At 27.1% G+C, this 27,585-nt stretch overlaps 1 protein-coding gene across 1 annotated transcript; it reads left to right on the top strand.

The window, feature by feature from the left end:
- Window positions 1–4,478: 4,478 nt before the first annotated feature.
- Window positions 4,479–14,071, top strand: LOC145837031 (glial fibrillary acidic protein-like). The gene is made up of 10 exons (XM_082944798.1): window positions 4,479–4,696; window positions 5,700–5,940; window positions 7,333–7,535; window positions 9,161–9,317; window positions 9,429–9,587; window positions 10,047–10,118; window positions 11,070–11,213; window positions 12,221–12,351; window positions 13,341–13,425; window positions 13,633–14,071. The coding sequence occupies exons 1-10, from the start codon at window positions 4,545–4,547 to the stop codon at window positions 13,768–13,770; spliced, it is 1,482 nt and encodes a 493-aa protein (XP_082800924.1). The 5' UTR covers window positions 4,479–4,544; the 3' UTR covers window positions 13,771–14,071.
- The last annotated feature ends 13,514 nt before the right edge of the window (window positions 14,072–27,585 follow it).

Below are 27,585 nucleotides of genomic sequence, written 5' to 3'. Positions count from 1 at the left end.
CAAACTAATAGCTGAAACGCTAAAAGCTGGGTAACCCTAAAGTATAAAACTCATTGCGTTGTTGTTTTTATGACCACTATTTTTTCTTTTCACATATTTGGTTTTGTTACTTACTTGTCCAATGCTATATGTGTCATGTTACCAATCTTAAGCTATTCAAATTAAAAAATTAACACGTAAAGGAAGCAGTAAATAAGTAAACAAATTAAACAAAAATAAAAACATTGTGATGTTTTTTTTTACTTCCGCTTGATTTATTATAGAAAGTTTTTAAGTAATTTAAAATTTAAAAAAAAATATTTTTTATTTGTTTTTATTAAATTATATGTTACTTAATTTATTTAATTGTTTTTTAAAGTCAGTACTTACATGAATATAAAAGTAAGCTAAAAATGTTATGAAATTTTTAGAGAAAAAACTAGTTTTTATTTTTAAATAACAATTAGGCATGTGTAGTAAATATAAAAAGTATTATATTTTAAAATCTATGTGGACTTAATAATTTTTTACTCGAAAAGTAAATTATAAAGTTGGTAATGTACTGTTAATTAAAAGCGATTAATAAAAACCAGATGCTAATTAAAAGCATTAGCACATTTTAAAGTCTAATTATAGACTAAATGATGCTGTTTCTGTATATAAAAAAGTATGAAATAAATATTGTGAAATATGATTAAGTGAAATAATCTTCAGATAAATAGAATCATGATTGCTACGCAAACAAAACTATTTAGTATTTGAAAAAAGATTACCTCATAATTTTCATTGCTACTTACATACATAAAAAAGTCCTAATTTATAATAAATATGTATTTTTTACTTTTTAAAAGTTAAACAAAATTATAAATTATAAATAAAAACTAATATAAAATATTTAACAAGCTGTTTTTGGATATTTTCGAAAATATTTATAAATAAGTTAGTTTTAATTATCGTATTTTTGTGAATCTGATATTTATACATATGTAGTCGTATAAGAAACACTCTTTTTTTTACATTTGTTTCTTAATGTGAGCATTTAACTCAAATTAAGCATCAAAAAAACTTTAGCTTATTAAAAACTGCAAATTCTTGAAATCTAAATGTAATTTTTTTTAATATAATGACGTATAAGAGTTTTTATAATAATAAATTTTGTACAGTTATTTGAGCTTGAATACACATTGTATTTCGTTTTATTTTTAATTTAACAAATTTCTTATTTAAAAAAAGTTTTGCTTTAGTAATAGGTATTAAAAGTAATAATTTGAATTTAAAAAAAAATACAAAAAAAAAGTTTAAACTGCTCGTGTACTCGGCCTAATTTTTCTTCAAGATTGTTTTTTGTTGTAATTAATTAACTATTTTTATATTATTACCTTTCGCTTTTCTTGCTTAGTGATTTCACCTTATCTGTATTATCTGTTTAGATCAGGGTTTTCCAAACTGGGCGAAGGAGCTCCCCTCGGGGGCTATTATAAAAATTTAGGGGGCCATGATCAGCAAAGAGGTCATAGGGGGGGCTATGTGGTCATAACTTGAACCTTACACTAGTTATTCTTATTCTATACATGATTTTGAAGAGAAAAAATATATAAGGTTTTACGCGTTTTTAATGATAGTTTTTTGAGAAAACCTGTTTGAGGGGGCCATAGCTTTGTTTATTTCTTTAAAGGGGCATTTAAAGAAAAATTGGGAATTACTGGTTTAGATTATATCTAAATTACAAAAAAAAAATAGCAAACACTTTTAAAGAGAATATAAAATCACAAATTCTAGTTAAATAACTTTAATAGGAATAACATAAAAAATACCTAAAAAATACATTTGGGACTTCAAAGATAGTAATCCAGACTTTAAGATAAAATTAAAAATATTAAGCAGAACTAAACAAAAATTCAGCACTCAAGTTGGTTGCAGACTTTTTAATGTAGAATAAATCTAAGTATGTAGTTAAAACATATATCACTCTGTTGTGCTAATTTATTTCATATATTTAATAGTTGATAATTGCTTAGTATATAACGGTATTGATGTTCTATGGACTAAAGTTACAACTGTTTTAAAACAACATGTTTTAAAATAATTCTCGCTAAAACTGAAAAATACTTACGACATCTCTATTTTGCAGGCTCATTTACTAAATCTCTTACTAATAGTTGTGTAATAACTTTATGGATAATAAAACTACATCGAAAAGTAGATATATGGTATACATATCTTTCAATATATTTTTAGAATATAAATTTTCAAATCTCTTTTGGATTTACTTCAACGATTTAACTTGTTTGATCAAATTTAAATACACGTAAAAAAAAGTATTGCCCTAAAATTTTTTTAATTTAAAAAAGAACAATTTAGTTAGTTATCTGAGCAAAAATTTTACTAAAAAAAAATTGAAAATAATATAATTTAAAAGTTGTTATTTTAAAACTTAATTAAATATGTACTGTAAAATCATTTAAAACTGTCACAATTCTATACATCAAAAATTTATTGTATCATTGATTCTTAACTTTGAAGTTTACTGACAATTTACTTAAGTATATGACAATTCAATTTAAAATTGTCACTATTCTATTAACCTAAAACCTACTACTTTGGTTCTTAATTTCTAAATTTAATATACAAAAAACTAAAATACTTAAAATTTTCCAAATATTTGACAGAATCTTTTTTGTTTATCTGTAATTCCGGTTTTTAAAGATGTAGTTTCCGTTTTAATTACATGAAGAAAACTGATCCTACTTTTTTTTAGAACTCTAACAATATTAGTTTAATTATTACTTTTTACGATTTAATATTTACTGAACACATATTTAATAAAAAGAAACTACTAGTCATTCATTTCAGTGAATACCAAATGTATTTAGTTTTCTTTATTTTTTTTACAACAGACGATAAATAAACCTAATCTTCATTAAACGATGTAGGATGAGATACAGAGTTTTATTTTAAATTTAAAAGTATGAAAACAACGAATATTTTATCAGATTAAACCCTATAGAAACTACTCTTGATTTTCATAGCTCCGTAAACATGTGTTACTGTTTAATTTGTTATTATTATATATTCCAGTGAGCCTGTTTCGCTCGGATCTTTGTTTACATACGCTTAATTTAAGTTTTTGAATAATTAAATTTTATTTATTTATATGTTTATACAATTTAAATAAATAAATTAGTTATGTTAGTTATAGTTAGTTTAGTTAAATACATTTGTATAGTATTTCGTATGTTCTTTCATAATTTTGCCACTTTTTTACATAGCCGAAAGTTTTTGTTTTATTTTTTTACCGTTTTGCAACATAACTTATAAAAAAGTTATGTTACCTAATCTTTTTATCAATGCTTAAACTTCTACAGATATTTTTGGATATCAAACATGTTTATGTAATCCTAAAAAAGATAAAAAGTGACTTCATTGTTTTTCTTGCAGTTAATTTAGCATGTTCTTAAAACGTTGTTTATACTTAATACTAATCAAAAAGTTCCTGGTTACAAAACCAGCGTCTAGGCGGCTATATTAGATTCGTAACTGCATTGCGTCACATTTAACGTCATCATCAACAAATAGCCTCTTTATATGACATCATTAGTAAAGCAACTGCTGTTCTTAAATGAGAAGATTAGTAAATAAAACAGTAGACTTGTATTGCTGTGTTTTAGCGTTAAGTTTATAAACAAATAAATAAGGTAATAAAACAGTTTTTTGTTATACTATATGTAAAAATTAAATACATTTTTATTCTTAGATAATTTTTTTTATTTTCTCAAATGAAATTTGTTCTTTGTTTTTTACTATACAGTTGTTTACTTCACGTCTTTTCTTCATTATTAAAATGACTATAAGATAAACGTCATAATAAAAAAAAAATTAAGAAACTATCAGTTGATTTAAAAATTGCGCAAAATTTTGTGTTTACTTTTTTTAAATCGTTAAACGTGTGTAACAAACTGGAAAACTTAGTAATAAATGCAATTTAAACAAAATACTTATTTTTAAATATTGTGCATTTGAATTTAAAAATTTCAAAATAGTATGCATTTTAAAATCAAAACTTTAAAACTTTGAAAATATAAAATTAAGTATCGGTACAAAGCATTATTTTTTAACACTTAAAATATTGATATTTTTAGTATTTAATAATGATAAATTAATTACTTGAAAAATAATCTAGTTTTCAAGAAACAAAAATTGTTTAACTATAATAATGTTGACATAGAAAACTAAATGATTGTTTCATATTGTTTGAAAAGTTAAAAAAGTTTTGATTTGAACCAAAGTACCTTTTAAGCTTTATGTTAAATAATAATAGTTGTTTAACTTTTGTTTGTAAATACTTTATTGAACTATTTTGATTTTGTAGACATTAAATTCTAACAAGACAAATTTTTCAAATTAATCATTAAAACAATAAAGAGTCTTAAACTTATTATAAAAATGAATAATAATTGTAGCATTCAAACTTTAAATGGCTCATTAAGAAATAACAATTAAGTCACCAAACTACTTCAGTTTTTTAGGTAGTTTAGTAGGCATTGAAAACATTATATAGATATATAATGTCAAAACAAGTGAGCAAGAAAACGTTTCAGCAACGTAGTTCGAGTTACAAAAGAAACTTTGGAACTCCTCCACCGGGTCCGATGCCTCTTCCCAATTTGACAAACTTAGGTGCTGGAACAAGTGGAAGCTTCACGAGAACCACTTACCGGTTAGAAACATTTTATTATACTTTCAATGAGCAAAGTTTATATAGTTTGTACGTGGTCAAATTGTTTATAGTAAAAAAAATAATTGGTTTGAAAAAAAATTGATTGTTAGTTTTTAAATATCAGTTAATTATAAGAGCTTTGATTACTTTGTGAAACTTATATTATTCGATGTTTTGCTACTTAATTAAAAACTGATATTTTATTTGAATTTTTTTTTTGTTTCTATTTAAAAACATTTTTTAAAAACAATAAAACATTTTCGTTCTAGCTTAGTATTTACCTCGTTCAAATATACTAATCTAAACTGTTCATATATCAGTATACTTCAAATTCAAACTTTTATATCTAAATGTTTTTTAGTGAAAGAATTTAGTTGTATTGCTGATAAATAATAATTGCTGAAATTTTTTCTAAGAAGATTGTTTGAAAATGCTTTAAAATTTAAACCAACTAATTGATCTTGTTATTTTTAATACTATTACTTTTAATGTGATACTAAAAAGGTAATTAAAACGGCTATTTGTAATTTAATTCCGATCAATTTATAAAAAAAAGTGTAAATGTATAGCATAACTTAAAAATAACTTATAAACTTATGCCCTATGCTCAGGTTTTATGTTTTTATTTCAAAAAGTTAAAAAGTAGTGTTTTTTAGGAAAAATCACAAGAAAAAACTATTTACTAGTATATAAATTAATCTTACAAAAATTTATTATATGTACATTGAACAATGAACGTACGTATTTAATACAAAAGACAAATTGTTTAGAAATATGTTCCACATTAAAACATCAATTATAAGGTAACGTTATGCTTGTATTCTGACAAATCTTGGGATCTGTGCAAAAATTTTATTGACAGAAAAGATATGAAAAAAAAATTTAATTGTCAATCAAGTGCTTGAAAATAACAATTAACAAAATATCTTATCTGAAAGATAATCAACTACTTTAAATTTTGATTGTTCTAATGTTTCCAGAGATTAATTTATAAAATACTTAGCTCGGAAGTTAATGGAGGTCCAAGTACTTCGTCACATTATAGCACTACCCAATATGGAGGAGCTCCTGCTTTCGAGGAAAGAGTGACACGGGAGAGGCATGTACCAGTTGGTGCTTCAGTCTCGATGTCCGAAATAAATCAGATGGCTGGTCAGATGGGAGTAGACTTTCAGCAACAACGAATGAATGAAAAAACAGAAATGCAAACTCTGAATACAAGACTAGCCGGTTTCATACAAAAAGTATGTTGAAATATTGTTTTTGTTTGTTTTATTTAAAAATAAGAAAAACCTTATATCTATTATTGTTTTATTTATTATCTTATAACGACGAAACTTTAAGTATTTTAAATTTTCTATTACATTATATTTAATTGTAAAACATCATTCATTTATTTTCTATACATATACACTTCTTATATTTACTTGAAATTTGTTTAAAGTTTATAAATACTTAGTTTTAAATTTTTAATTAATAAATAAATAAATAAAAAAAAAAAAAGTTTTAAAATTTTAAACTGTTTTGTTTGAAATTTTTCAACAGTTTTGTTCCAACTGAGTTTACTTAAAAACTAAACTATCTTTGCATACTTGTCATGTGGTTCTCTGTATTTCAAAACCTTGATAAAATAGATAATTTTTCAGGTTTTAATAATTACTACCTTTAGAACGGTGAGGTTGAAAAGTCAAAAAAAAGTTCTAGGTATATTTAAAAATAGGTAAAACTAACCAAAATGTTTACAATAAAATTGATGAACTTTAAACTAAGCATTAGAAAACAAAAAATAACTGCCTTTGAAAATTTTGCGTGTATTAAATTTATCAAACATTTAGAGATACTTATAAATGCAGTTTGCAAATAAAAAATCTACTAAAGAAAACAATTGTTGTATACATTTTACAGAGTAAGTACGATAATTTATAACGATAACAATACAAAACTTACTACCTTAATTTTATTAAGTTCCTTTTTATTGGTTAAGTTTTTTTTACTAATTATAATTGGCTCTTTTAAAATTGTATAACAAAAACTAAAAGTTTATTTAATGATTTTTTTTTGTTATCTTACTTTTACCTGAGATTGATAACTTCAAAAACAAATTTGAAAAACTTCAGTTTTTTATCAAAAATTCTAAGTTACCAAAAACTAAAAGCAAGACTTTTTTAACCTAAATATAATTAAAAAGCTCTTTAAAAAAAAATTAGCGCTTCAAAGTCGTTTAAGATACTTCCTTTGACATATAAAATTTGTGTTCATTAAGTTTTTATTCAATTACTTTCAGCGCACAGTACTTTGATGATTAAATAATTTCAAAATTTAAAATTGAAAAAGACAACAAATTTTAAATTCTCTTTCTACATTTTCGTTTAAACTCTTAAGGGAATTAAAAAAAAATTATAAAAAGTACTAGTAAAACACTTAGTATAGCTCCGAAATACTCCGATTAAAGCTAATATTGTTTACTTTTATTTTCAATGCTCTATCGCTTAAAAAACTCTCGTAAATAACTTTAGTTTACTTTTTAATTGGTAACTTCTAATTTTTAGGTACTTTTAAAGTGCTTTATACTAAATTTAAAGCTCATTTTAAAATTATCTACTATTGTACATCTGTCAATCTTTAAACTATAACAGGTAAGGGCGTTGGAACAAGCCAATAAAGTATTAGAAGTTAAACTGGAACAGCTACAAGCAATCAATCCAGAACGCATTGGAGCAATGTATGAAGATGAACTTGCCAGACTTAGGTCACAGATTGAATCATTGCAACATGAAAAAGCTAACCTAAGACTTCAATTAGATAACGCCTATCAGGAAATTGAAAAGCTGAATAGCAAGTAATTTGTTTATATTTTCTACTAGTTTATTGCCTACGATTAGGCTGTTTGTACTGTATAAGTCACGTAGATTTTGTATAGTTGTAGGTAATCTTTTAATATGAATCAGAAAATATACTTAAACATATTTCACAGTTACACAACAAGTGTCTAATACCTTATTTATCAAACTAAAATTATTTTTTACATAAATTTTCAAAATTTTTAATTATCTGTAGAATTACAAAAAATATGTTTTATGAACACAAATTGAAAAAAAAAACTAATGAACTCTTCCAAAGTTGTTTATACTAATTCATTTCAACTTACTTGTAAGACAAGTAACATTTACTATAAAATTCAGCATTTCCTCTAAAAATTATTAACCACAAATTTTAATAAACTGTTGACTAAAAAGTAAGCTAATCTTTGTTTCAAAAAACAAAACTATTAAAACAACGTTATTTAAAATATGCATTATGCATGGCTTCAAAAGGTATTTTATCTTAACCAGTTTTTTTATAAACGCTTAAACTGGTTATTTTAAGACAAAATTTTAAAGTTTAATCTTTTATAAATTTATAAAAACTTGTTATAAAATGTAAACTTTTATAAAACATTTTTTGAAGATCTAATTTAGTTCTATACATTAAACATTTTACAAAACAAAGGTTTTAGTGAAAATCTGTACTTTTATGTACCTTGAGACAAGCCCAATACTTCTTTATTACACGTTTTGACTAAATCAGTTCAAGTTTAAGCTTGTGTCACAGCTTATGAAAACCCAGGCTTTTGTTCTGATTACTTTCGCTAATGCTTTTTTTTTTACCTTACGATCGTGTCATCTGCCTTGCTAGTTGACAATGTACTTTACGTTTCACGGCAAAAAGACATTCTGAGATCACTAATTATGCCAACAAATAGTAGATTTGTAGTAAAAAATTATATATGTTTGTAAATAAGCCAAAATAAGTTTTCTTTGGTTACGACTAACAGACAAATTTCAATAGAATAAAACCAGGGTCTTATCAAAAAATAAGGTCAAAAATTGTTGTACTCTCTTAAAACAATAGTTTTAACTAATAGATTCTAAATTTTGCTTAGAATTTTGACAAGTTTAATTAAAAAAAATCAATTTAAACGTATTTTTTAAGTAAAAGTTTTATGTAATTGTGATATTTTAAAAAATTTCGAAAGAATAAGCTTTGTATCTCATAAGTATATAAAGGTGTAGTAAAGTTTTTTTTACAAGTATGAGCTAGAATACCTGAATATTTTACTGTTAAATTTAATAGATTAAGTTATTACTTTTATTACTACTATATCAAGTTAAAATATATCAGTTTAAAATTGTACCATCAAGTTCATATCTATAATTAGAGCCATATTCTTTTTTTAAATAACTTGTTTAAAGTTAAACAGTTTACGTAGTTTAAAAAAGGTCTCTTTGTCTTTTTAAAAACCTTTTTTTTCAAAAAATTGCTTTAGAACTATTTTGTATGCAATAGTTTTCTTAGATCTATTGTTTTTGTTTAGAAATCAAAAAATCAATTTGTACGGTTTACCAAATGATTTACTTTAAGTTTTAAAATAGTTTAAAGAATATTAAGTATACTCTACTTAAAGCTCATTAAACAAACAAATAGATTGGAGGAGGAAATAGTGACACGCAGAGAAATTGAAGAAGACTTAAACAATGCTAGAAAAGATTGCGACGATGCAGCTCTATCAAGAATGGACCTTGAGTCGAGAATACGCGCCCTTCAGGAAGAAATTGAGTTTTTGAACAGAGTTCACAACGAAGTTTGTTTATACAACTACCGTTGCATAGAAACCAAACTCGACCAAAAACATTTTGTTTTAAATTATGTATATAGTTTTTACGCTTGATTATGTCAATAACTTATATAACAGGAAGTTACGGAACTTCACAATAGACTTCGCAACACTGAAATAAGAATTGATACGGCTCCTGGTCCTGATTTAGAAGCACTGCTTGAAGAGATGAGACAACAGTACGAAAACATGAACAGAAGAAACCATGCTAATACAGAAAAAATGTTTCAAGAAAAGGTTTTTGTCATATTTTGTGTAAAACAAAATGTAGCTGCTATGCAACTAGTAATTAGTAGTTAACAACCTAAACACATTAATACCATATTTATTTTACAGTTTTGCTTGTAAAAACAGTTAATAGCACGGTTAATAGTATTCTAAAAGGTTGTGCACTGTAAAAAATTTGTGGGTAACTAAAAGAACACAGTTGAATAAAAAGTGTTACTATAAATATTTTATAAAACTAATTAAGCATTGTGTGTCCATACAGGTGAACATATAATATTTTGTAAGCCCTCACAAAACAAAGTTTGTGCTAATAACAAACTTGGTTATATGCATGCTAGTGTGTACTTTTTATGTACAAACTTCAAGTAGCACTAAGTTTTATTTCTATTGATATTTAATTTATATAACGATAATTTATTTTCTATCATTTCTAACACTATATTAAAACAAACAAATAAAAAATACTAGGTATCTGGTTTACAAGATGCAGCAATAAAAAATGATGAGGCTTTAAGAGGAGCAAGACAAGAAGTGAACGAAGTAAATGCTTTTATTTTAAAACCTCATTAAAACATAACTAATCATTATATTTTTTTTACTGCTATTTATAAAATGTTGTTAGAGTGATGAGTTATATTTTTATGGAACTCTATAAAATATTTTTCATAATACTACTCATTAGATAAGTAATTAAAATGCAGTGACATTCGTAAAATCATATTTGTTTGACTTACACAAAACTTTTTAGTTTTCGTTTTAATTTTTTATAAATATATCATTCATTAAAGTTAAAAGGTTTGTTTTGTATTAAACTTTAAAAGATGATATGATAACTAAGCAGTATTTGTTAATTTCTATCAAATTGACATTAAAAACTAAGTTATTAAACTCATTTTTTTAAAGGTAATTTTCAATCCTTTTTTTTTTTAATTTCTAATGACTTGTTAAACTTTTATAATAAACTTTTAAAAACACAACTAAAATTTTTTTTAGGTAGAATGTTCACTAGGAATTATTAAGTTATAACAGCATTCAGAGTCAAAAACTCATTACACGTTGTTTAGTTGTTTTTAAAAGTACACAAACTTCATTAAATAAAATGTTCGACTAAACTATGAGCTTAAAAACTATATTAAATAGATCTAATTCTCAATTACTATCTTATTTTTATGAACATTTGTAAGATAATGTTATTCAAGTACTTGAAAACTAGAGATGGTAACTAAACTTTATAAAAACTAGAGTAATTTGCAACTAAGTTATTGATTTTACTACTTTTATTGGTATAAACAAAAGTTTAAAAACTAAAATTTTAATGCTTTTAGTTAAAAACTATAAGTGTTTTATTTTTGTTTTAGTTAACATTAAATAAATTTATATTCATTGTTTAATTTTGTAAAGTAAAGTATTAAAAAGATATTCAAGTTGTCTTGCAAGAGTATGTTTTAGAATTTAAATAATACTTTAGTTTGTACTTTATAACTGTTTTAGGTAAGAAAAGAAATGCAGTCGCTGACATTTGAAATGGAAGCTCTCAGAGGAACAAATGAAGCTTTAAGAAGAAGTATAGGAGAATTAGAGGAAAGGTATAACAGAGACGTTTCCGACTATCAAGAAACCATTCTCTCAATGCAGGTACTAATTTATTTTTTTTTATTTTTGTTTATTAAGGTTTTTATTTAAAAATAAACATACTAACTAAAATTTTGGTTTAAAGCTCATAAATTTTATAAAAATCCTAAAGTGAAAATTTATATTAATTTGCAGAACAGAATGAAGGTTTTAAAACTATTAAAGTATATTTAATAAAAAAAATAATGTATAAACTTTTTAGGGTTTTAATTGTATAATTATAACGTTCTAAGTTTAGAAATCAAGCAATTTTTGTTTTATTATAATATTGTTCTTTTACGTACCAACATGTTAAAATATTTGAAGCCTAATAACTGGTAATAGGTTTTAATTTTGCAGCACTAAACTTATGTATATTAAAGATATAAATACTACTTATTAAATTATTACTTATATATGTTCAATATATTAGCACTTTTAACGTTATCTTATGTTTTCTTTTAAATACAGTTTAAGAAAAAATAGTTGTTACAACTTGTATTTGAAATATGTACTATTATTTTATTATTGCGTGTTAGGTTTAAAAGCTTTCTATCATAAAAAACAGTGGTAAACTTTTTAAAAGCAACATTTTTTGTCACCATAATTACACCTTTATTTAGAAGCTCTACCTAACTATCTTTTTTTTATAAACCTCTCCCCTAACGATTTACAAGCTTTAAAATTCCTACTATATTTTTAACCTGGCTTTTTCTTTGAATCTTCGTTTTGTCTATCAAACGTTTTTAACATAGCTGAAGCTGAAAAATAGCTACATGCGCAATTAAGAAAGGTCTTGATCGTTAAAATGAAAACAATTATTGTTTCATATAAGATAGATTTATACTTTTCAAAGCTAACATTAAAAAGAACACAAAATGGTATATAAATTGTCAACATATAACAATTAATCAACAGTCTAACAGCTTTAATTTATGTAAAAATAAAAAGTTATATTCGCATTAACTATAAACTTATAATGCTGTAATACTGTAATAAGTAGTACAAATTTTCATTTTTTTTAAATAAAGAATGAGTGCGACGACCTGAAGAGAAAAATGGCCGATCATTTGAGACAGTATCAAGATTTAATGGGCGTAAAAGTTGCTTTAGACATGGAAATATCTATGTATAGGAAACTTCTAGAAGGTGAAGAAAGCAGGTTTTTTCATGTTTTTAATAATTATAATATAAAATATATTTAAATATCATTTTAATATAAGTATGTTCTAACAAAATTAGTTATAACCTATACCGGTCTGTAAAAGTCTGTAAATGAACTTTGTGTTATATTTGAATTGAAAGCGAATTGTTGAACTTTTTTATTTCTAACATTATATATGAAAAAAATTTAGTTTGACTTAGTTTTTTCTAAAGTGTACCACTGTGCATATTAGTTTGAGTAGATTTTTACTGTGCTCAGAAAATGTGTTAAAAGCAAAAAACACTTTTGTTAGGTTAGTTTTATATAAAGTTCTTTTGACTTTATTTTTGATGTTTTTTGTATTTTTGGTACTTTATTAATTAACAGAAGTTATTACACTTAAAAAGAAATTGCTTATGATAAAACTTTAGATTTTAAATAGATAACTTTTCACAGACGTTTTAATTCAATGATATACTGTCCACGGGTTTTTTTAAATGTTTTATAACTACATTTCTTAAACAGCGTAACATCTAAAAAAATATATATTTTAGAATCTCATTTAAAACAAACTTTGGAATGTCCTGACATCTAACATAGAAAAAAAGATATTTGTCTGAAGGAGATCAGAAGAACTAAAATAATTTCTTATTTGAATTACATTTAAGTTTATATAAATGCAATTTATATGATTATAGTTTGATATTACCAGTATGTTGCACTAAAAATCTTTTTTTTTTTAACTTGGTTGTGCTCTAGTATTTTTAGAATTCACAAACATGTAGTTTAAGGAAATACCAAAATTTGAATTTCAAAGTTACCAAAATACGAAGTGTTTATTGTTTAAAACTGTTTAAATGTTAAATTAATTAGTTAGTTGTACTAACTTAAATAGTTCTTAAATTTTATTGTCCTCTCAGGATTTAATTTGTGTTTTATTTTAAAACTATATGTGTTTTTAAAGTCTTTTTTTTAGTTTTAATAGTACTAGTTACACTTTTGTACAGATTAACAGAGAGTGTAGAAAAAATTAAAGCGGCAACATTCAAATACACGCAAGGAAATATTGAGGAAGCGGGACCTAGCAACATGGTTGGTTTTTAATTTTTATGCAGTTTGTACAAATAGATTAGTAATCATTTTTCGTAGAACTTAAAAGTTTATATATGTTAATATTAATATGTTAATATATAAAACCTTTAATAAAAGAAAGCTATTTGCCAAACATGCTTTGAAAATTATCTATATATGGATAATTAAAAAATTAACAATAAAAAACTAACTTTAGTAACGTTATAGAGAATGCGACAAATGACTTCAAACGACATTGACGAGCTAGAAACTATTACTAAGAAAAAGTTGGTGGTAACTACAATCGAAACCAAAGACGGTAAAGTCATAAGCGAAACTGAAGATGTGAGAGAACTAAACCAGTAACAAATACTTCAAAGCTATTTAATTTTTTTTTTAGTCCAACAAACTAAACTTATTGAACATTAAAAGAAACTACCGAACAAATAAAAAATACACCTAGGTATAAATTTGTGTTATGCATGAAAAAAAGCTTTAAAATTATTAGTATAAACTCTGCTTTTACTTTTTTACTTGTACTTTTGTGTAGGATCTTATTTACTAGTTTTTTTTTTACAGTAGCTATACCGATTTTAAAATTTTATTGCAATTTAGTTTTATGTTAAAACTTCGTACAAATCATGTGTGAATAAAATAAAATTAACCGTATTTATCTATATATATAAACTTTAAGTTTAAGCTTTAAAGCATAAATCGTAAAATCGGCTTACATTTAACTAACCTAATACATTGTTACAAAGTTAAAGTCTAATTCTATAAACACGTTACTCTTTACGTTTATTCTTTACATTTGAAAAACTTCAAGTTTTACCATAGCATTTTTTAGGTTTGTACCAAACAACAATAACATAGAGCCGCGTAATTTATTAAAATTTTTATAAATTTTAATGGTATAGTCTTTTAATCAAAATTTTTGCTATCTGTTCCAACTACTTATCAGTAAACATACCGCTCACGTAAAAAACAATTGTCGTAAAAATGGTTTAGTAAAGTTAAACGATTTTCTTTTTCTAAGATTTCTTTAAACTTTAAATTTAACTACTCAAGTCAAGCGAGTTTAAGTATTTTGATCTTACTATTAAAAAGACCAGTCATAGGAATTAATTTTTTATAATTTTTAACCTGATTAAAATTTAATGTTATGGATTTGAAAATTTAAAATATTTTTCTGCATTGTATTGAAGTATACATCAGGTGCGTGTTTTAGCTTTTTAAGTTGGGGTAGCACTATTTTTTGCTAAGGAGTAGAACATTTTTATAGTACCTATTAATAAAACTTTTATTTTAGTAATGTACGTGTCTACTAAAATGTTAAAGCATTTTTCTATTATAATATAAGTTAGTATGTATAAAATTAATATAGAACTATTAGTAATGCTTTTTAGTCAAATACTAATTGAAACTATCTTTTTTAAACAGTTTAATAAATAGTGTTTCACGTAACGACCTCATTTTAAAAATGAGAAAATATTCATTTTATTTAGTTTTGAAAATATTGTTAGTATTCATTTACTAAAATGAGCTAAAACTTGTTTATAAAGCAAAACAGATTATTTGTTTAAAACTGGCACTTAAAAACCTTTAACAAACAAACTTTTAATTTCAAGATGTTTCGAATATTTCCGCTGAGTTGACACTTGAAAACAAATTAAACTTTAAGTAAAAAACAAAAATTAAAACAAAAACATTTACTACTTTTATACTTTAAGATAGTATTAGTAGGTATTAACTGTTTAATAAATTAAAAAACAAAAACAAGTTATAACAACAAATCCTTTGACAATAAACTTCAATAATAATAATAATAAGTTTAAAAACAAGAATTAAAACAACCTCAAATTATTAACAAAAAGTTGATAACTGTTAAAAAATATTGCAAATTAAGCATTTGTTAGCAAAAGATCCTAGAGAAATAAGTTCACTGGAATATATAATTATAGCAAATTAAACAACATTCTTTATTTATTATACTAACACATGTTTCTGTGTTTTAACGGGTTAACAAACTTCAACGGAGTTCGGTAAAAAAAGTAAATAGCTATTTAAGAATAGAACTTGTAAACAAGATAACCTTTTTATTAGTTTATTTGATTAAAAAATTTGATATGTAACTACAAAGGTTTATTGGTTTAGCATAAATATTATCAAACATTTGTAAAAGATAAAACAACACAAAATATTTTACGTTAAGTGCCAATTTAAAGAAAATGTCAAAATTAAACTATATATATGTCGTGGTCGACTAGTTAAAAAGGAATGGTCAGTTTTTTTTAAATATAAAGCAGGATAAAAATAACATATATTTAAAAGAAAGTAAAATGGTATAGGATATATGGTAATCTGCTGAAATATAACTTAGTTTTTAATATTTACGTAACATAAAAGGTCTTTTTGCAGATAAACAAGTAAAAAATGTAGTATAACTTTATTAGCTTTGTAATTAAAAGTAAAACTGCAAAATATGGGAACAGGTTTAAATTGCACGAAGACAAAATTGCACGAGGTTACTAAATTGCACGAGAACAAAATTGCACGAAGCCAAGTTTGCACGAATCGAAATTTGCACGAGGAAAAATTTAACCCGTGCAAAATTGTCTCTGTGTAAAATTGTCTGCTCGTGCAAAAGTGTCTTCGTGTAAAAGTGACCCTTCGTGCAAAAATATCTTCGTGCAATTTTACCTTCATGCAATTTTATCCCCTCGTGCATAAGTATCTTCGTTCAAAAGTATAATCGTGCAATTTTGTGCACTCACGCAATTTTGTCCGCTCGTGCAATTCAGACAGCTACCCGCAAAATATAGTTCACAATAGAGCAGGTCAATAGAGGAACAACTTTAATAAGCTTAAAAACATACTTTTGATAACTTTTTTGAATAAAAAATTTGGGCAAAAGCTTATATTTTAAAGAGTGCAATATATATATTTTATTTTTGAAAATAAACATGTATTGAATTACTTGAAACAAAATTTTGAATGTGAGCCTAACTTTGCCAACTCCTGGTTTATATCCTACTATAAAAATAAAGACTACCAACTAGAAGAAAGATTTATTACGTAATAAAATAGTAAGATTACAGTAAACTTAAAATTACAATTCAAAATAATAAATAAGTAAATACTTTACTAACATTATAATATATTGTATGCTACTTATACAAACTTATAAATGAGTGGTTTGGTAATTATTAGTGATCTACCGGATCGAAGATCTGGATCCGGCTGGATCCTAGTCTTAAAAAAAGATCCGGATCCAGTTAGTTTGGGAGGACTTTGTTTTCGGCGATCTACTTCCTTCAGTTTTATATACTTAGATTATATTATTATGTTTTAAATACATATTTAGTATTTATAAAGTTAGACAAGCGAAAGAGACTAACTAAAGTTTAGTTAACTCAGCCATTTGTAAACATACAGGTACTTACATCAATTAGAGTAAAAACTCGTGAACTGCTATGGAAAATAAACAACTTCAATTACTAGCGATCAAGGTTTCATAGACCTGTTTGCTGCTTTAGAGTCAAGTTACTTGATTTAGAGTACTAAGTACTTCACTGATGCAATGCTTTCTAAGATTTATGAAATTTTGAAGATAAAATACAATCTAAGTTATTAGAAGCTTTGTTATTGTCATTTACAGGTGACATATGGACAAACTCGAAGACAAAGACATCATATCTTTCTTTAACAGCGCATTAGCTAAATAAAAAAATTAAGTACTAACACCGAGCTTTGCACTGTAAGGAAATAGAAGGTTCTCACACTTGCTTTAATATTTGTAAAAACATAAATGAAATTCTGGAAGATTAGGGTATTAATATGAATCGCATTAACAATTATTTGCACGACAATGCATTTAACCTAAAGACTTGTATGTTGTTGTTAAAATCCTCTTCAGCATCCTGTTTCATTAACACGCTTCAACTGATAATTAAAAATTCACTGTTTTAAGAAAATAACATAAGTGTGTTAACAGCCAAGGGCCTTCAAACTGTTGGCCACTTTAATCATTCTTCTAAAGCGTGCAAAAATAAATCCAGGTCACTTTAGAATCATCAGTGTCAATGCCAAAAGCCTTGCTACTTGTGCAAGATTTTAAAATAATGTGGAACTTAGCTTACCTTATGTTGAAAAGACTGGTAAAATTACAAACAAGTGTCTAGAACTACATGGCTAACAACAAATTTAAACCCGAAAATTTTCTTACAGTTGATGAATGGAAACCTGAATAGAAACTTCTTAATAAACTGCTCGAACCTTTTTACATAGTAACGCAGCAGTGTAGTAAAATGCATTGCTTTCGAGTGTAATCCTGTATGCAACAGTACTAAAAAAAATGTTTAATCATAAAACTATTAGTCAACCAGGTCAACGTAGTTCTATAACCTTAGCAACCAAATTTATAGGCCCGCAAAAGGAATTTTTACAGAACTTTGTATCAAATATTTACAAAACAAAACTGTAAAAATTTGACAACAACATGCTAAAAATTAATTTATAAATTTCTGTTTACTAATAAATACACCATTTTGTCCTAATATTTTGTGTTGTTCTAACTTTGTTGGAGTATCTTATTGTAAAATTACCCCAAGCAAAGTGTTTTTTTTTTAAGTACGATATTTTACATACGTACCTTTGTCAATTATAATGTCAATTTTATTTATAGACATTATTTTAAAATCTGACATGTCTCAATCTACATCTTAAGTTGTTAAACTTGAGAAAGTTTTTTGAATTTGAAGGATTTAAAAAAGTGATCGTCTGTATCCATAAACTTATATTCCGGCCGGATCCGAAACTTTTATTTACAATAGAATCCGACCGGATCTTTATCTCGACTTAAAATTAGTTTCCAGTCGGATTTGGATCGAAAAATTCATTATTCGGCTTAATCCGGATACTGTATCCGGTATATCACTAATTCGAAATGCTCAGGCCCGCAAAAGACTAAACTTTTTCGGATCCGGCCCGTTGATTGAAAAACGTTGCCCACCCCTATTTTAAAGCAACAAATTTACAAAATTTCAAACGCTTAACTGAATTCCACTCAGAGATTCAATTCAATTCAAAAACGGAACTGCTGTTATCAATCAGAGTTCATCAATAACTGACCGTTGCTACAACAAGAATAGCATTTTGTATAAAAAATTAGTCCTTAAGCAAACGTCATAGTGCTTTAATAAATTTAAACTTCTCAGTGTTTACAACTACTTAATTTGTAAACTTATTCACTGTTATCACAACGCAGAGACAAATAGCGATTTCAGTACATTTTCCTTTCTTTTAACCCTTTTTTGACATTCTTGGCCAGGCTCCAATGAGAAGCCTCTAGGTCATGGGTAGACAGGAAAAAAATCACACATACTGGTTCGCTAAACAACTATTAACGTAACTCATTAAACTGCTTCTCTTCTCTTGCAGCTGAAACAGGTTGACCGCCTGCAACTCGTCACACTTCTCTAGACACTGCTGGTGATTTCACAAATGTCTTGAATCCATGACATGTCGGTTTTTCTTTTTAGTACCAAATTAAAAATTAAACCACTTTTGAAGATATTAAAAAAAAAAAAGAGAAAAACTTATATTAAATTTGTACAGGTATTTTAACCAAAAATAATATTTTAATTGCAATAACTAAAAAAAAATCAACTACTAATAGAATCATTAAATAACCTAGTTACCAAAGCAATAAATAGAAAGAAAATAAAATTATAACCAGTTGTTTTCCATTCACTACCCTTAAATATACATAAACGCTTAAAAACAGTGAAAAAAAAGATACTTACGCCGAATGAACGCTTAGAATTCATCCGAGCTAGATGCTTCGGCATAACTTATGGGGACTTTTCGTTCCCTTAAATTGTACGTTCTAGTTTCCTCACAAGTCGTAACTCTGGGAGCATACGCTTTAACGTTCGTTATAGAAACCTTTACCAACCCAGAATTCTTTTGAATAATCATATTTTGCTCAGAACAAGAAAGCACTTTATATGGACCATGGTAGAGTGTGCTAAGTTTCTGCTTATTTTGTCTACTGAGCCAAACCTATTCGCATTCGAAAATCCCTGGTTCATAGTATGATTTATAATTGTGGCGCTTAAATTGCCTACCAATTTTAGCCATCATATTCAAAAATACTTTAGTTTCTAGAGTGTTGGGTGTGGTGATAACGTCAGTACCCTCAATTTTGTCGAACATTACTCTCCCCGAGAGATTCTGGGCCGTCACGAGAGCATATTGAGCTGGGGTATAAGGTGAACCTTCAACGAAGGTATTGTTTAAAGCTGTCGTTATTAGAGGCAAATGCAAAGCCCAATTTGTCTTATCAGATAACGCGCGAAGTGCAACATTGATAGTCTTATGTTGCCTCTCAATAAAACCGTTATATTGAGGGCTGTATGGGGATACCAAACGATGATCTATTCCTAACTGCTCGTATGCTTCGGTTAATGCGGTGTTAACAAGTTCACGACCGTTATCGGAAACGACTACTTGAGGGACCCCAAATGGACCTACCCAGCATTGAAAAAAAGCATTCCTGAAAGTCAAAGCTTTATTATCTGTGATCGGCATAGTCACAAGAAACCCTGTGGCTCGGTCTTTGGCAGTTAAAATATACTTAAAATTACAAGATGACTCATTTAAAGGACCAACAAGATCTATGTGAACGAACTGGAATCGTTACGTATTGTCTGGAAAAAAAACAATTTTTGGACGATTATATCGTGTTACTTTGGTCGCTTGACATACCACACAGCTTTTGACCCAATGAGTCACATCTTTTATTAATGTAGGCCAGTAATAGTCTTTTGCAATATACTCGATTGTTTTATCAATACCTAGGTGCAACCTATCATGGGCCACATTAAATGCTTATAGGCGCATAGATTCGGGCAGAATGATCCGCTTATTATTTTCGTCTTCCACTACCGCTAAATTTTCTGGTTGTAAATATTCGACCATTTTATTTATGTTACGTGCGGTATCTACTAGCCCCGGTTCATTACGTTGCAAGACCGCAATAACTTCCCTATTTATCATATTAAAGCTAGTCGTATTTTCCCCGATCACTTCATTTAACGTACTACCTAAAATTTCCTCTTCACCGTCTAAATCACCGTAATCAGACTCGCTGTCTTCAGCCTCTGACTCAGACGTATAAACAAAGTCAGAATCCTGGTTATACGCACGAACATGCATTGCCGACTGTGGGGGTCGGCTTAAACTATCTGCTACTACATTATCATGGCCATCTATATGCCTTAATATTGGATTAAATTCCTTGTTTGCGCATATCCAACGTTGTTCCGCTGGAGAATGATTACCCATTTCGTTTGTAATGGCCCTTTCTATTGATTTACTATCAGTACGTATTATTAAGGATCTCCCCAATATTCTGCTTTGAAAGTGCTTAAGAGACAAATACACCCCGCGAAGTTCCTTATAAAAAGTAGAACGTACTTGCTTAAATGGAGGGAGCTTCTTTGAAAAAAAACGCAAGCGGTTGCATTCCCCCATTTCTCCCTTCTTCTTCCAGAACTGCGCCAACGTGTCTGTCCGAAGCGTCCGTGAAGAGAACTAAGGGTTTTGTGTGGTCTTCATAGTTTATTGTTGCTGCTTCAACTAACAGAGCTATTGTGTCATGATAAGCTTTGATTTGATCATCAGTAAGTTTATTAATTGCCCTATTGCTTGCCTTAGATCCCCCGAAATTTCATTAAGCGGTGCCATTACTTCGGCTAAGTTTAGCATGAATCGATGGTAGTAATTAATCATACCAATTACCCTTTTTAACTCTTTGCGCGTGTTTGGTAAGCTTCTTTAAGATCTAACGTGCTGAAAAAACGGGTACCTTCCGGATTCTTTCCGAGAGCGTATCTATGCGCGGTAGCGGGTATGAAAATGGGCGTGTGTGGGCATTCAAAACTATATAGTCAACGCAAATACGCAAATCACCATCTTTTTTGGGCACTACCGTGATTGGTGATGCACACATGTTGACTTCCCCCTTTACAACAGCACCTCTCGCAATTAGGTCTGACTAATTTTATCTACCTTTTGTTGACAAGTTAAATTACATCTTCGCGCCTTAATCATTCGCGGTTTATAGTTGTCAACTATAATTTCTAGAAAGTGGTTGTGTTTTCTTGGAGCAGTATAATCAGGAGTTTTTGTAAGCTCAGGGTAATTCAACAGTAGTGTTTCACACTTGGTCTCTAACGTAGTTATGTTTTTACTATCCCTAACTTCCCCCGTAATAATTGACACAACTACCGACGCAAACAAGTCAGCGGCCCTAAAAAGTTTAGTCGTTTTGTGAGACAATTGATGCGTCAATTTCAGCGTGAAAGGTCATATTATCAGTTTGTTTGACATTAAAATGTCCATACCTAAAATTCCATAACTCCTATACTCTTAAGTAACCCAAAAATTATGTTTAATGGTTTTTAAACTTCCTAGCTTAAGGTCAACGCAAGCACTCCCTATGGGGTGGATATCATTGTCGCCAATACCCTTTATAGTTCTACTGAACGGCTTAAAGTAGTGGTTTATGCCATTTGTTAGATTCTTAGGCAATATAGAAACTTCGTATCCAGAGTCAATTAAGAAAAGAACGTTTGTAACATTGTCCTTTGCAAATAATAAACTTTGAGGCAAAGTTTTCGGATTAATAGACGATTTATTTGAAATAGCAAACAACCAATTAGTTTTTACAGTTGTTTTGTCGTGATATCATTACGCAATTGAGAGTGAGAGTTTGTTTCAGGTGACGGCTTACTAGGCTGCCATGGTTTAGCAGAGGGACGAATTGGTACGGCATCTACAGGCTTATTAAGAGGAACTCTGTTCCCATCCTTATGTCCTCGCATTGTTTTGAAGATGGGAAATCGTTTTTTTGATCGTGTTGTTGCCGTAACGGGGACATAGGGCAAGTTGCAACTGCAGCACAATAGTCTGCCCTATCTCCAAACTTTGCATGTTTGTGACAAAGCGCGTTCTGTTCGTAATTCGTGCGCTTGTTATACCCTTCCCCGAAATACCCCTGACTACGATTGTGTTCTCTTTTTTGTGGGATGTTTTCATGCCATTTTTGTTTGCAAGAGTATCTCTTATTGTGCTTGAAACGCTGAAGTTCGTATGAAAAAATTTTAGCATTTTCAAAAACCCTCTGTTGTTCAATATCGCATATAAACTCCGTGCGCCTAATAAACTCGTTATATCCGAGCCCAAAACATTCCTTAATTTTGTTTTTTAAATTATTAGGGGCATGTTTGTGCATAAAGTATTTAATTCTCTCTTCCTCTTTAGACTTTGCCCATTGCTTAGCTGACAAAAACAAGTCCTGGAATTGAACTGGCTCTGGCCATGATGGGCTTGCACCTAAGATACGAGGCAATTTGCTACCTTTGCCTTGTAAAAAATTAACAAGACTGTTATACGTTCTGTCTTCGTCATGTGTTTCAACAAAGTCTATTATATCAGAACGGGGCCTAATTCTCTGGAGAATTTCAAACATCTCTATTTCAGAGGTTATACCATAAGCCGTACACCGGTCTGCAAAAAAACGTAACTCCACAGCCGGGTCACGTACGGCATCAATTTTTTGAAAAAGCTTACAATTTTCAAGAGTTTTATTATTGAAACTTATTTGTGTTGACATTTCGCCTAAAGCGTGCGAGGTCTGATTGTTAAGGGTGAGGCTGCTGTCATTTATGGTCTTATTTGTATCTAATCTCCTATAAATTGCTTTTAGTTCAATTTTTAGTTTATTTTTTTCTTTAAAACCTTAGCTTGCTCTAATAGGTAAGCTAAATCCTCAACATCTAAATCAACTTCATCTAAAGCATTAAAATATACAATTTCATTATTTTCCCTAGTGTGCGCGCTTACTTCTGTGTCATGAGCGCTGTTTATGGTCGCTTGAATGTTGCTGGGAGATTGTGAGTTCGATATCAAGTTAGAGTCGCCATTGAAGTCAGCAGATACTGATGGCTCAGTATCTGCAAGACCCGTTAACTTTTTTTTATCTTAAACCCTTCTTAGTCTTAATCATTTCTAATAGTATAGTAAACACTTAAATAGTAGCTTAAATTAAAAACAACTGGTTATAAGTTACACAGCACAATTTAATATACAATATTTAATAACAAATGTAATTTAAAAAATACGTATTAACTCAAGTAAATTTATACAAAAAGTTAATAAAGCTAAAGAATTTAATAATTTGGTAATTTCTTTAATAAGCAACAAAGTTTAATCTATAATTTGGTACTTTCTTTTAAAGCAACAAAAGTTCAAACGCTTAACTGAATTCCACTCAGAGATTCAAATCAATTCAAAAGTGGAACTGCTGTCATCAATCAGAGTTCATCAATAACTGACCGTTGCTACAACAAGAATAGCATTTTGTATAAAAAATTGGTCGTTAAGCAAACGTCATTGTGCTTTAATAAATTTAAACTTCTCAGTGTTTACTACTACTTAATTTGTAAACTTATTCACTATTATCACAACGCAGAGACAAATAGCGATTTCAGTACACAACTTCCAGCTTCTTACCAACAAAAAAATTATCTGCAAAATTCAGCTAAACATACTGAGACGATTTAGTATACTTTTTTTAATGACTTTATAGCAAAAATCAGCAAAATTGTCTGAATCACGCCTTTTTACATCAAAATAGGGTTCTGGGTTACTTCTATAAAATTTATTTAGAACATACTAGAATACCAGAATTAAAACCAACATTTCATTAACGAATTTATTTTTGTTCAAACATCAACCCGTTAAACACACCCTCAGTTTTAGAATTAGGTTCTGCACATTTGTGCAACCGTTTGGTATTTCATTGTTTTTTTTTTATTTGTTTTTATTGTTTTGCCAAAGCTTATTGATACAATTAAAATGAACATTATCAGAATTAAAGTACAGACAAATGTAAAAAAAAAAATTAATATTAAAATGCCTTGACTATCCACAGAAATTAAAACTTAAAGTCCAAGGTACATTAATAATACAGGTCAAATTAATATCTATCGAAAACACTATAAATAGTTTATCATTTAAAAAGTAAAGGTGCTGCTAACTATAGAATGAACAAAATCTTAAATATTAAATCAAGTGTTTAAAAGTGAAAACTGGTTAATTTACTGATAATTTCTAGTGATGCAAATTTTATTTTGAGCAAGTTTAATTAAATCAAAGTTGTTCAACCTTTTAGCAAAGATTAGTTTTGTTTGGAAGCTAACTCCACATTTAAACTGAACAATAAAAAAATAATTATTTGCCAAACATCATTGTATTTATAACTGCATGCATTTTTTGTTTTTATTTCCTAGTAATTAGTCATTTTGATAAGGTACAAAATTTGATAATATATTAATGCTAGAAAGTTAGTTTTAAATAGCAATAAAAAAAAAATCTAAGTCTTTTGTATTCTAAAGAATAAACTTTACGTTTTGTTAGACTTCAATGTAACAAATACAAAAAATATTGCAGCGGTTAAAGTCTATTCTGTTTATTTTTTTTGAAGAGGTTCTCTAGATGGTTAATATATATTATCTAAGTAGGAAAACATGATTGACTTGTTGTATTAAAACTTAGGACGAATGTATACGAAAAACTATTTCTTAACAATGATAATATCAGTAGATAGGAATTTTTAAATTATATAGTTGATTGAATTTGGTAAACATAATTAATATGGTTGTTTCATTTCAAATTTTCATCACTAAAATTATAAGATCTTAAAACAAAAGCCTTTCCCTCTCCACGTTCAATTTTTGGGGGGCGGGTCACCCGCATCTGGAGCTCGCTATTTTCCGAGTTCGCTCTTCATGTTTCATCGTATAAATCATCTATTGTTTGTGCAAAGTCAAAAGTAGAGGTAGACGTATACATTAAATACTTAGAACCTGTCATTTATTAGAACTTGAATTTAATTTTATTTCTTTTAGCCAATGGTAAATTATGTATAAACACTTTTTAAATTGAATTACAATGGCTAAAAATAATTTCTTGTCTGCAAAGAGATTAGTTTGGCTACCAACATCAACTTCATTTATGATAATATCATTTGAAAAAGGTATAAATCAGGGTGGCCAATAACTCTTCCTTGAGACACTCTACTACAAAAGGTAAAAATTCTAATAATGTATTACCAAATACTACTTTTCGGTTTCCATCATGAAGAAATTCTTTGAACCAATTTACTAGACTATTATAAATTTTGTATTGCGAAAAGTTTTAATGAAGTAAAAGTAAAAGACAGATTCGAAAGCTTTTTTGATATGCGTACAAATCACTCTAGTGAGCTTATTGCTAAAAAAATATGCATAAAAACTTCGATGAGGTTTATGTGGGCTTCTGCTTAAGTTTATTATAATAATTTTTTAATTTTTTTTTTCAGTTCTCTTTTTTCTTTCTTACGTTATTTCGATTCTTTTGTTAACAAACGCTTAATTTTAAATTATTGAATAGTTATATAGATAGATATTGATTTGTTTTCTGTGTTTTATACATATTTACAGGTATAAAAATAAAAATTTTATTATCTTTATTTTTTAGAAACAAAATCTTTGTAAGCAATTTTAGTAGATTAACTGATATTGTTTGATCTTTTTAATTAAAATTTCTCAAATTTAAAACTAAATTAATGACAAAAACAACTCTTAGACAAATAACTCAAACAGTATTAGTTTTTATTTATATTAAGTAGTTTTAAATAGTAGCAATGGAAGTATTTAAATTATAATAACTTTATTCTATTTTTTCTTAATATGAAAAAAAATTATTATAAGACCAGCTTAAAATTTAAATGAATATTTTTCTTGGTACTTTAAATTGTTAAGTAGATTTATTGTTAATAGAGTGTTTTTACATTTTTTTAGTTTTGCTATATTTCAAATACTGAACTGCTTCTTATTTTTACAATAAATGTATGGAATTTGATTTGTTTTAGTTATTTATGTTTTTTTTTATGTTTACTGTTTTATTTTTTATTAGTTTATGTTAAATTTTTATAGACTTTTTTTCATAAGTAACTTAATATAATTCTATTACATGAAAAAATGCATAAATTTGCTTTAAAACATAAACTCAGCACTAGTGGATTTTATATATATTTGAAAACCTGTACCCTATATCCAAAATGTACCCAAATAGTTTACTTCAAAATTATTTTAACTATTACTATTTGTTTCTTTAAGTATGTACAAAAAATTATTCATTAAAGGAATATATACTAATAATATTAAATAACCAGCTTTTAATTTATAAATTGTATTATAAAACTGTACGATTGTTTATAATTCTTTATTGAAAACTGACCCCGTTTAAAATATGTAAGTTTATATAATGTTTAGACTTTTACTAGTTTAAAAAACAGTTTTCATTAACTTAAACATGTTTAACCATTTTGTAGTAAAAATTTGTTTAAATATTATAATCAATATTCAATAAAATAAAACTCTTTATTATTATTTTTAGATTAACTTATTTATCAAACATAGTTATTAAGCATGTAAAATAACATTTTTATTAAGTACCTTAACACTAAGTGTCGTTTCTTGTTCAATAAAAATTTGTAAAAATATATATATTAGTGTTCAATGCTTAACAACTATGTTTGATAAACAAGTTAATCTATAAATAATAATAAAAAAAAAAAAATTTATTGATTATTGATTATTGATTATAATATTAAAACAAACTTTTACTACAAAATGGTTAAACATGTTAAAGTTAATGAAAACTTTTTTCTAAACTAGTAAAAGTCTAAACATTATATAAACTTACATATTTAAAACCGGGTCAGTTTTCAATAAAGGATTATAAATAATTTTATAGTTTTTTTTTTAATTAAAATTGTTTATCACTTTAATTCTAAAACTGATTTTACAAAGACAATTATAATTGTGAACTATCTAAGGAATGATTTTTTGTGATTATACCGTTTAATATAATTAAAAGGTTTACATTGTGTTTTCATTACTTTCCTACTTTTTTACATAATCAGATAAAAAAAATTTTTTAATCTTTTAGTCTAAAACAATTATGCTTTAAAACTATTTTTAAGCTTGATTTAAATATTTTTAAATCGAAACGAGTTACATTTTTTGGTTAAAAACGCAAACTTAACCAGCAGTGCAAACTCGAAATTGC

The sequence above is a fragment of the Thalia democratica genome, chromosome 5 (assembly GCF_965202585.1).
Source record: "Thalia democratica chromosome 5, ktThaDemo2.hap1.1, whole genome shotgun sequence".
In the NCBI taxonomy this organism is placed as follows: domain Eukaryota; kingdom Metazoa; phylum Chordata; class Thaliacea; order Salpida; family Salpidae; genus Thalia; species Thalia democratica.
Note: the sequence above shows the minus strand (reverse complement) of the source record. Positions and strands in the feature narration are given on the sequence as shown.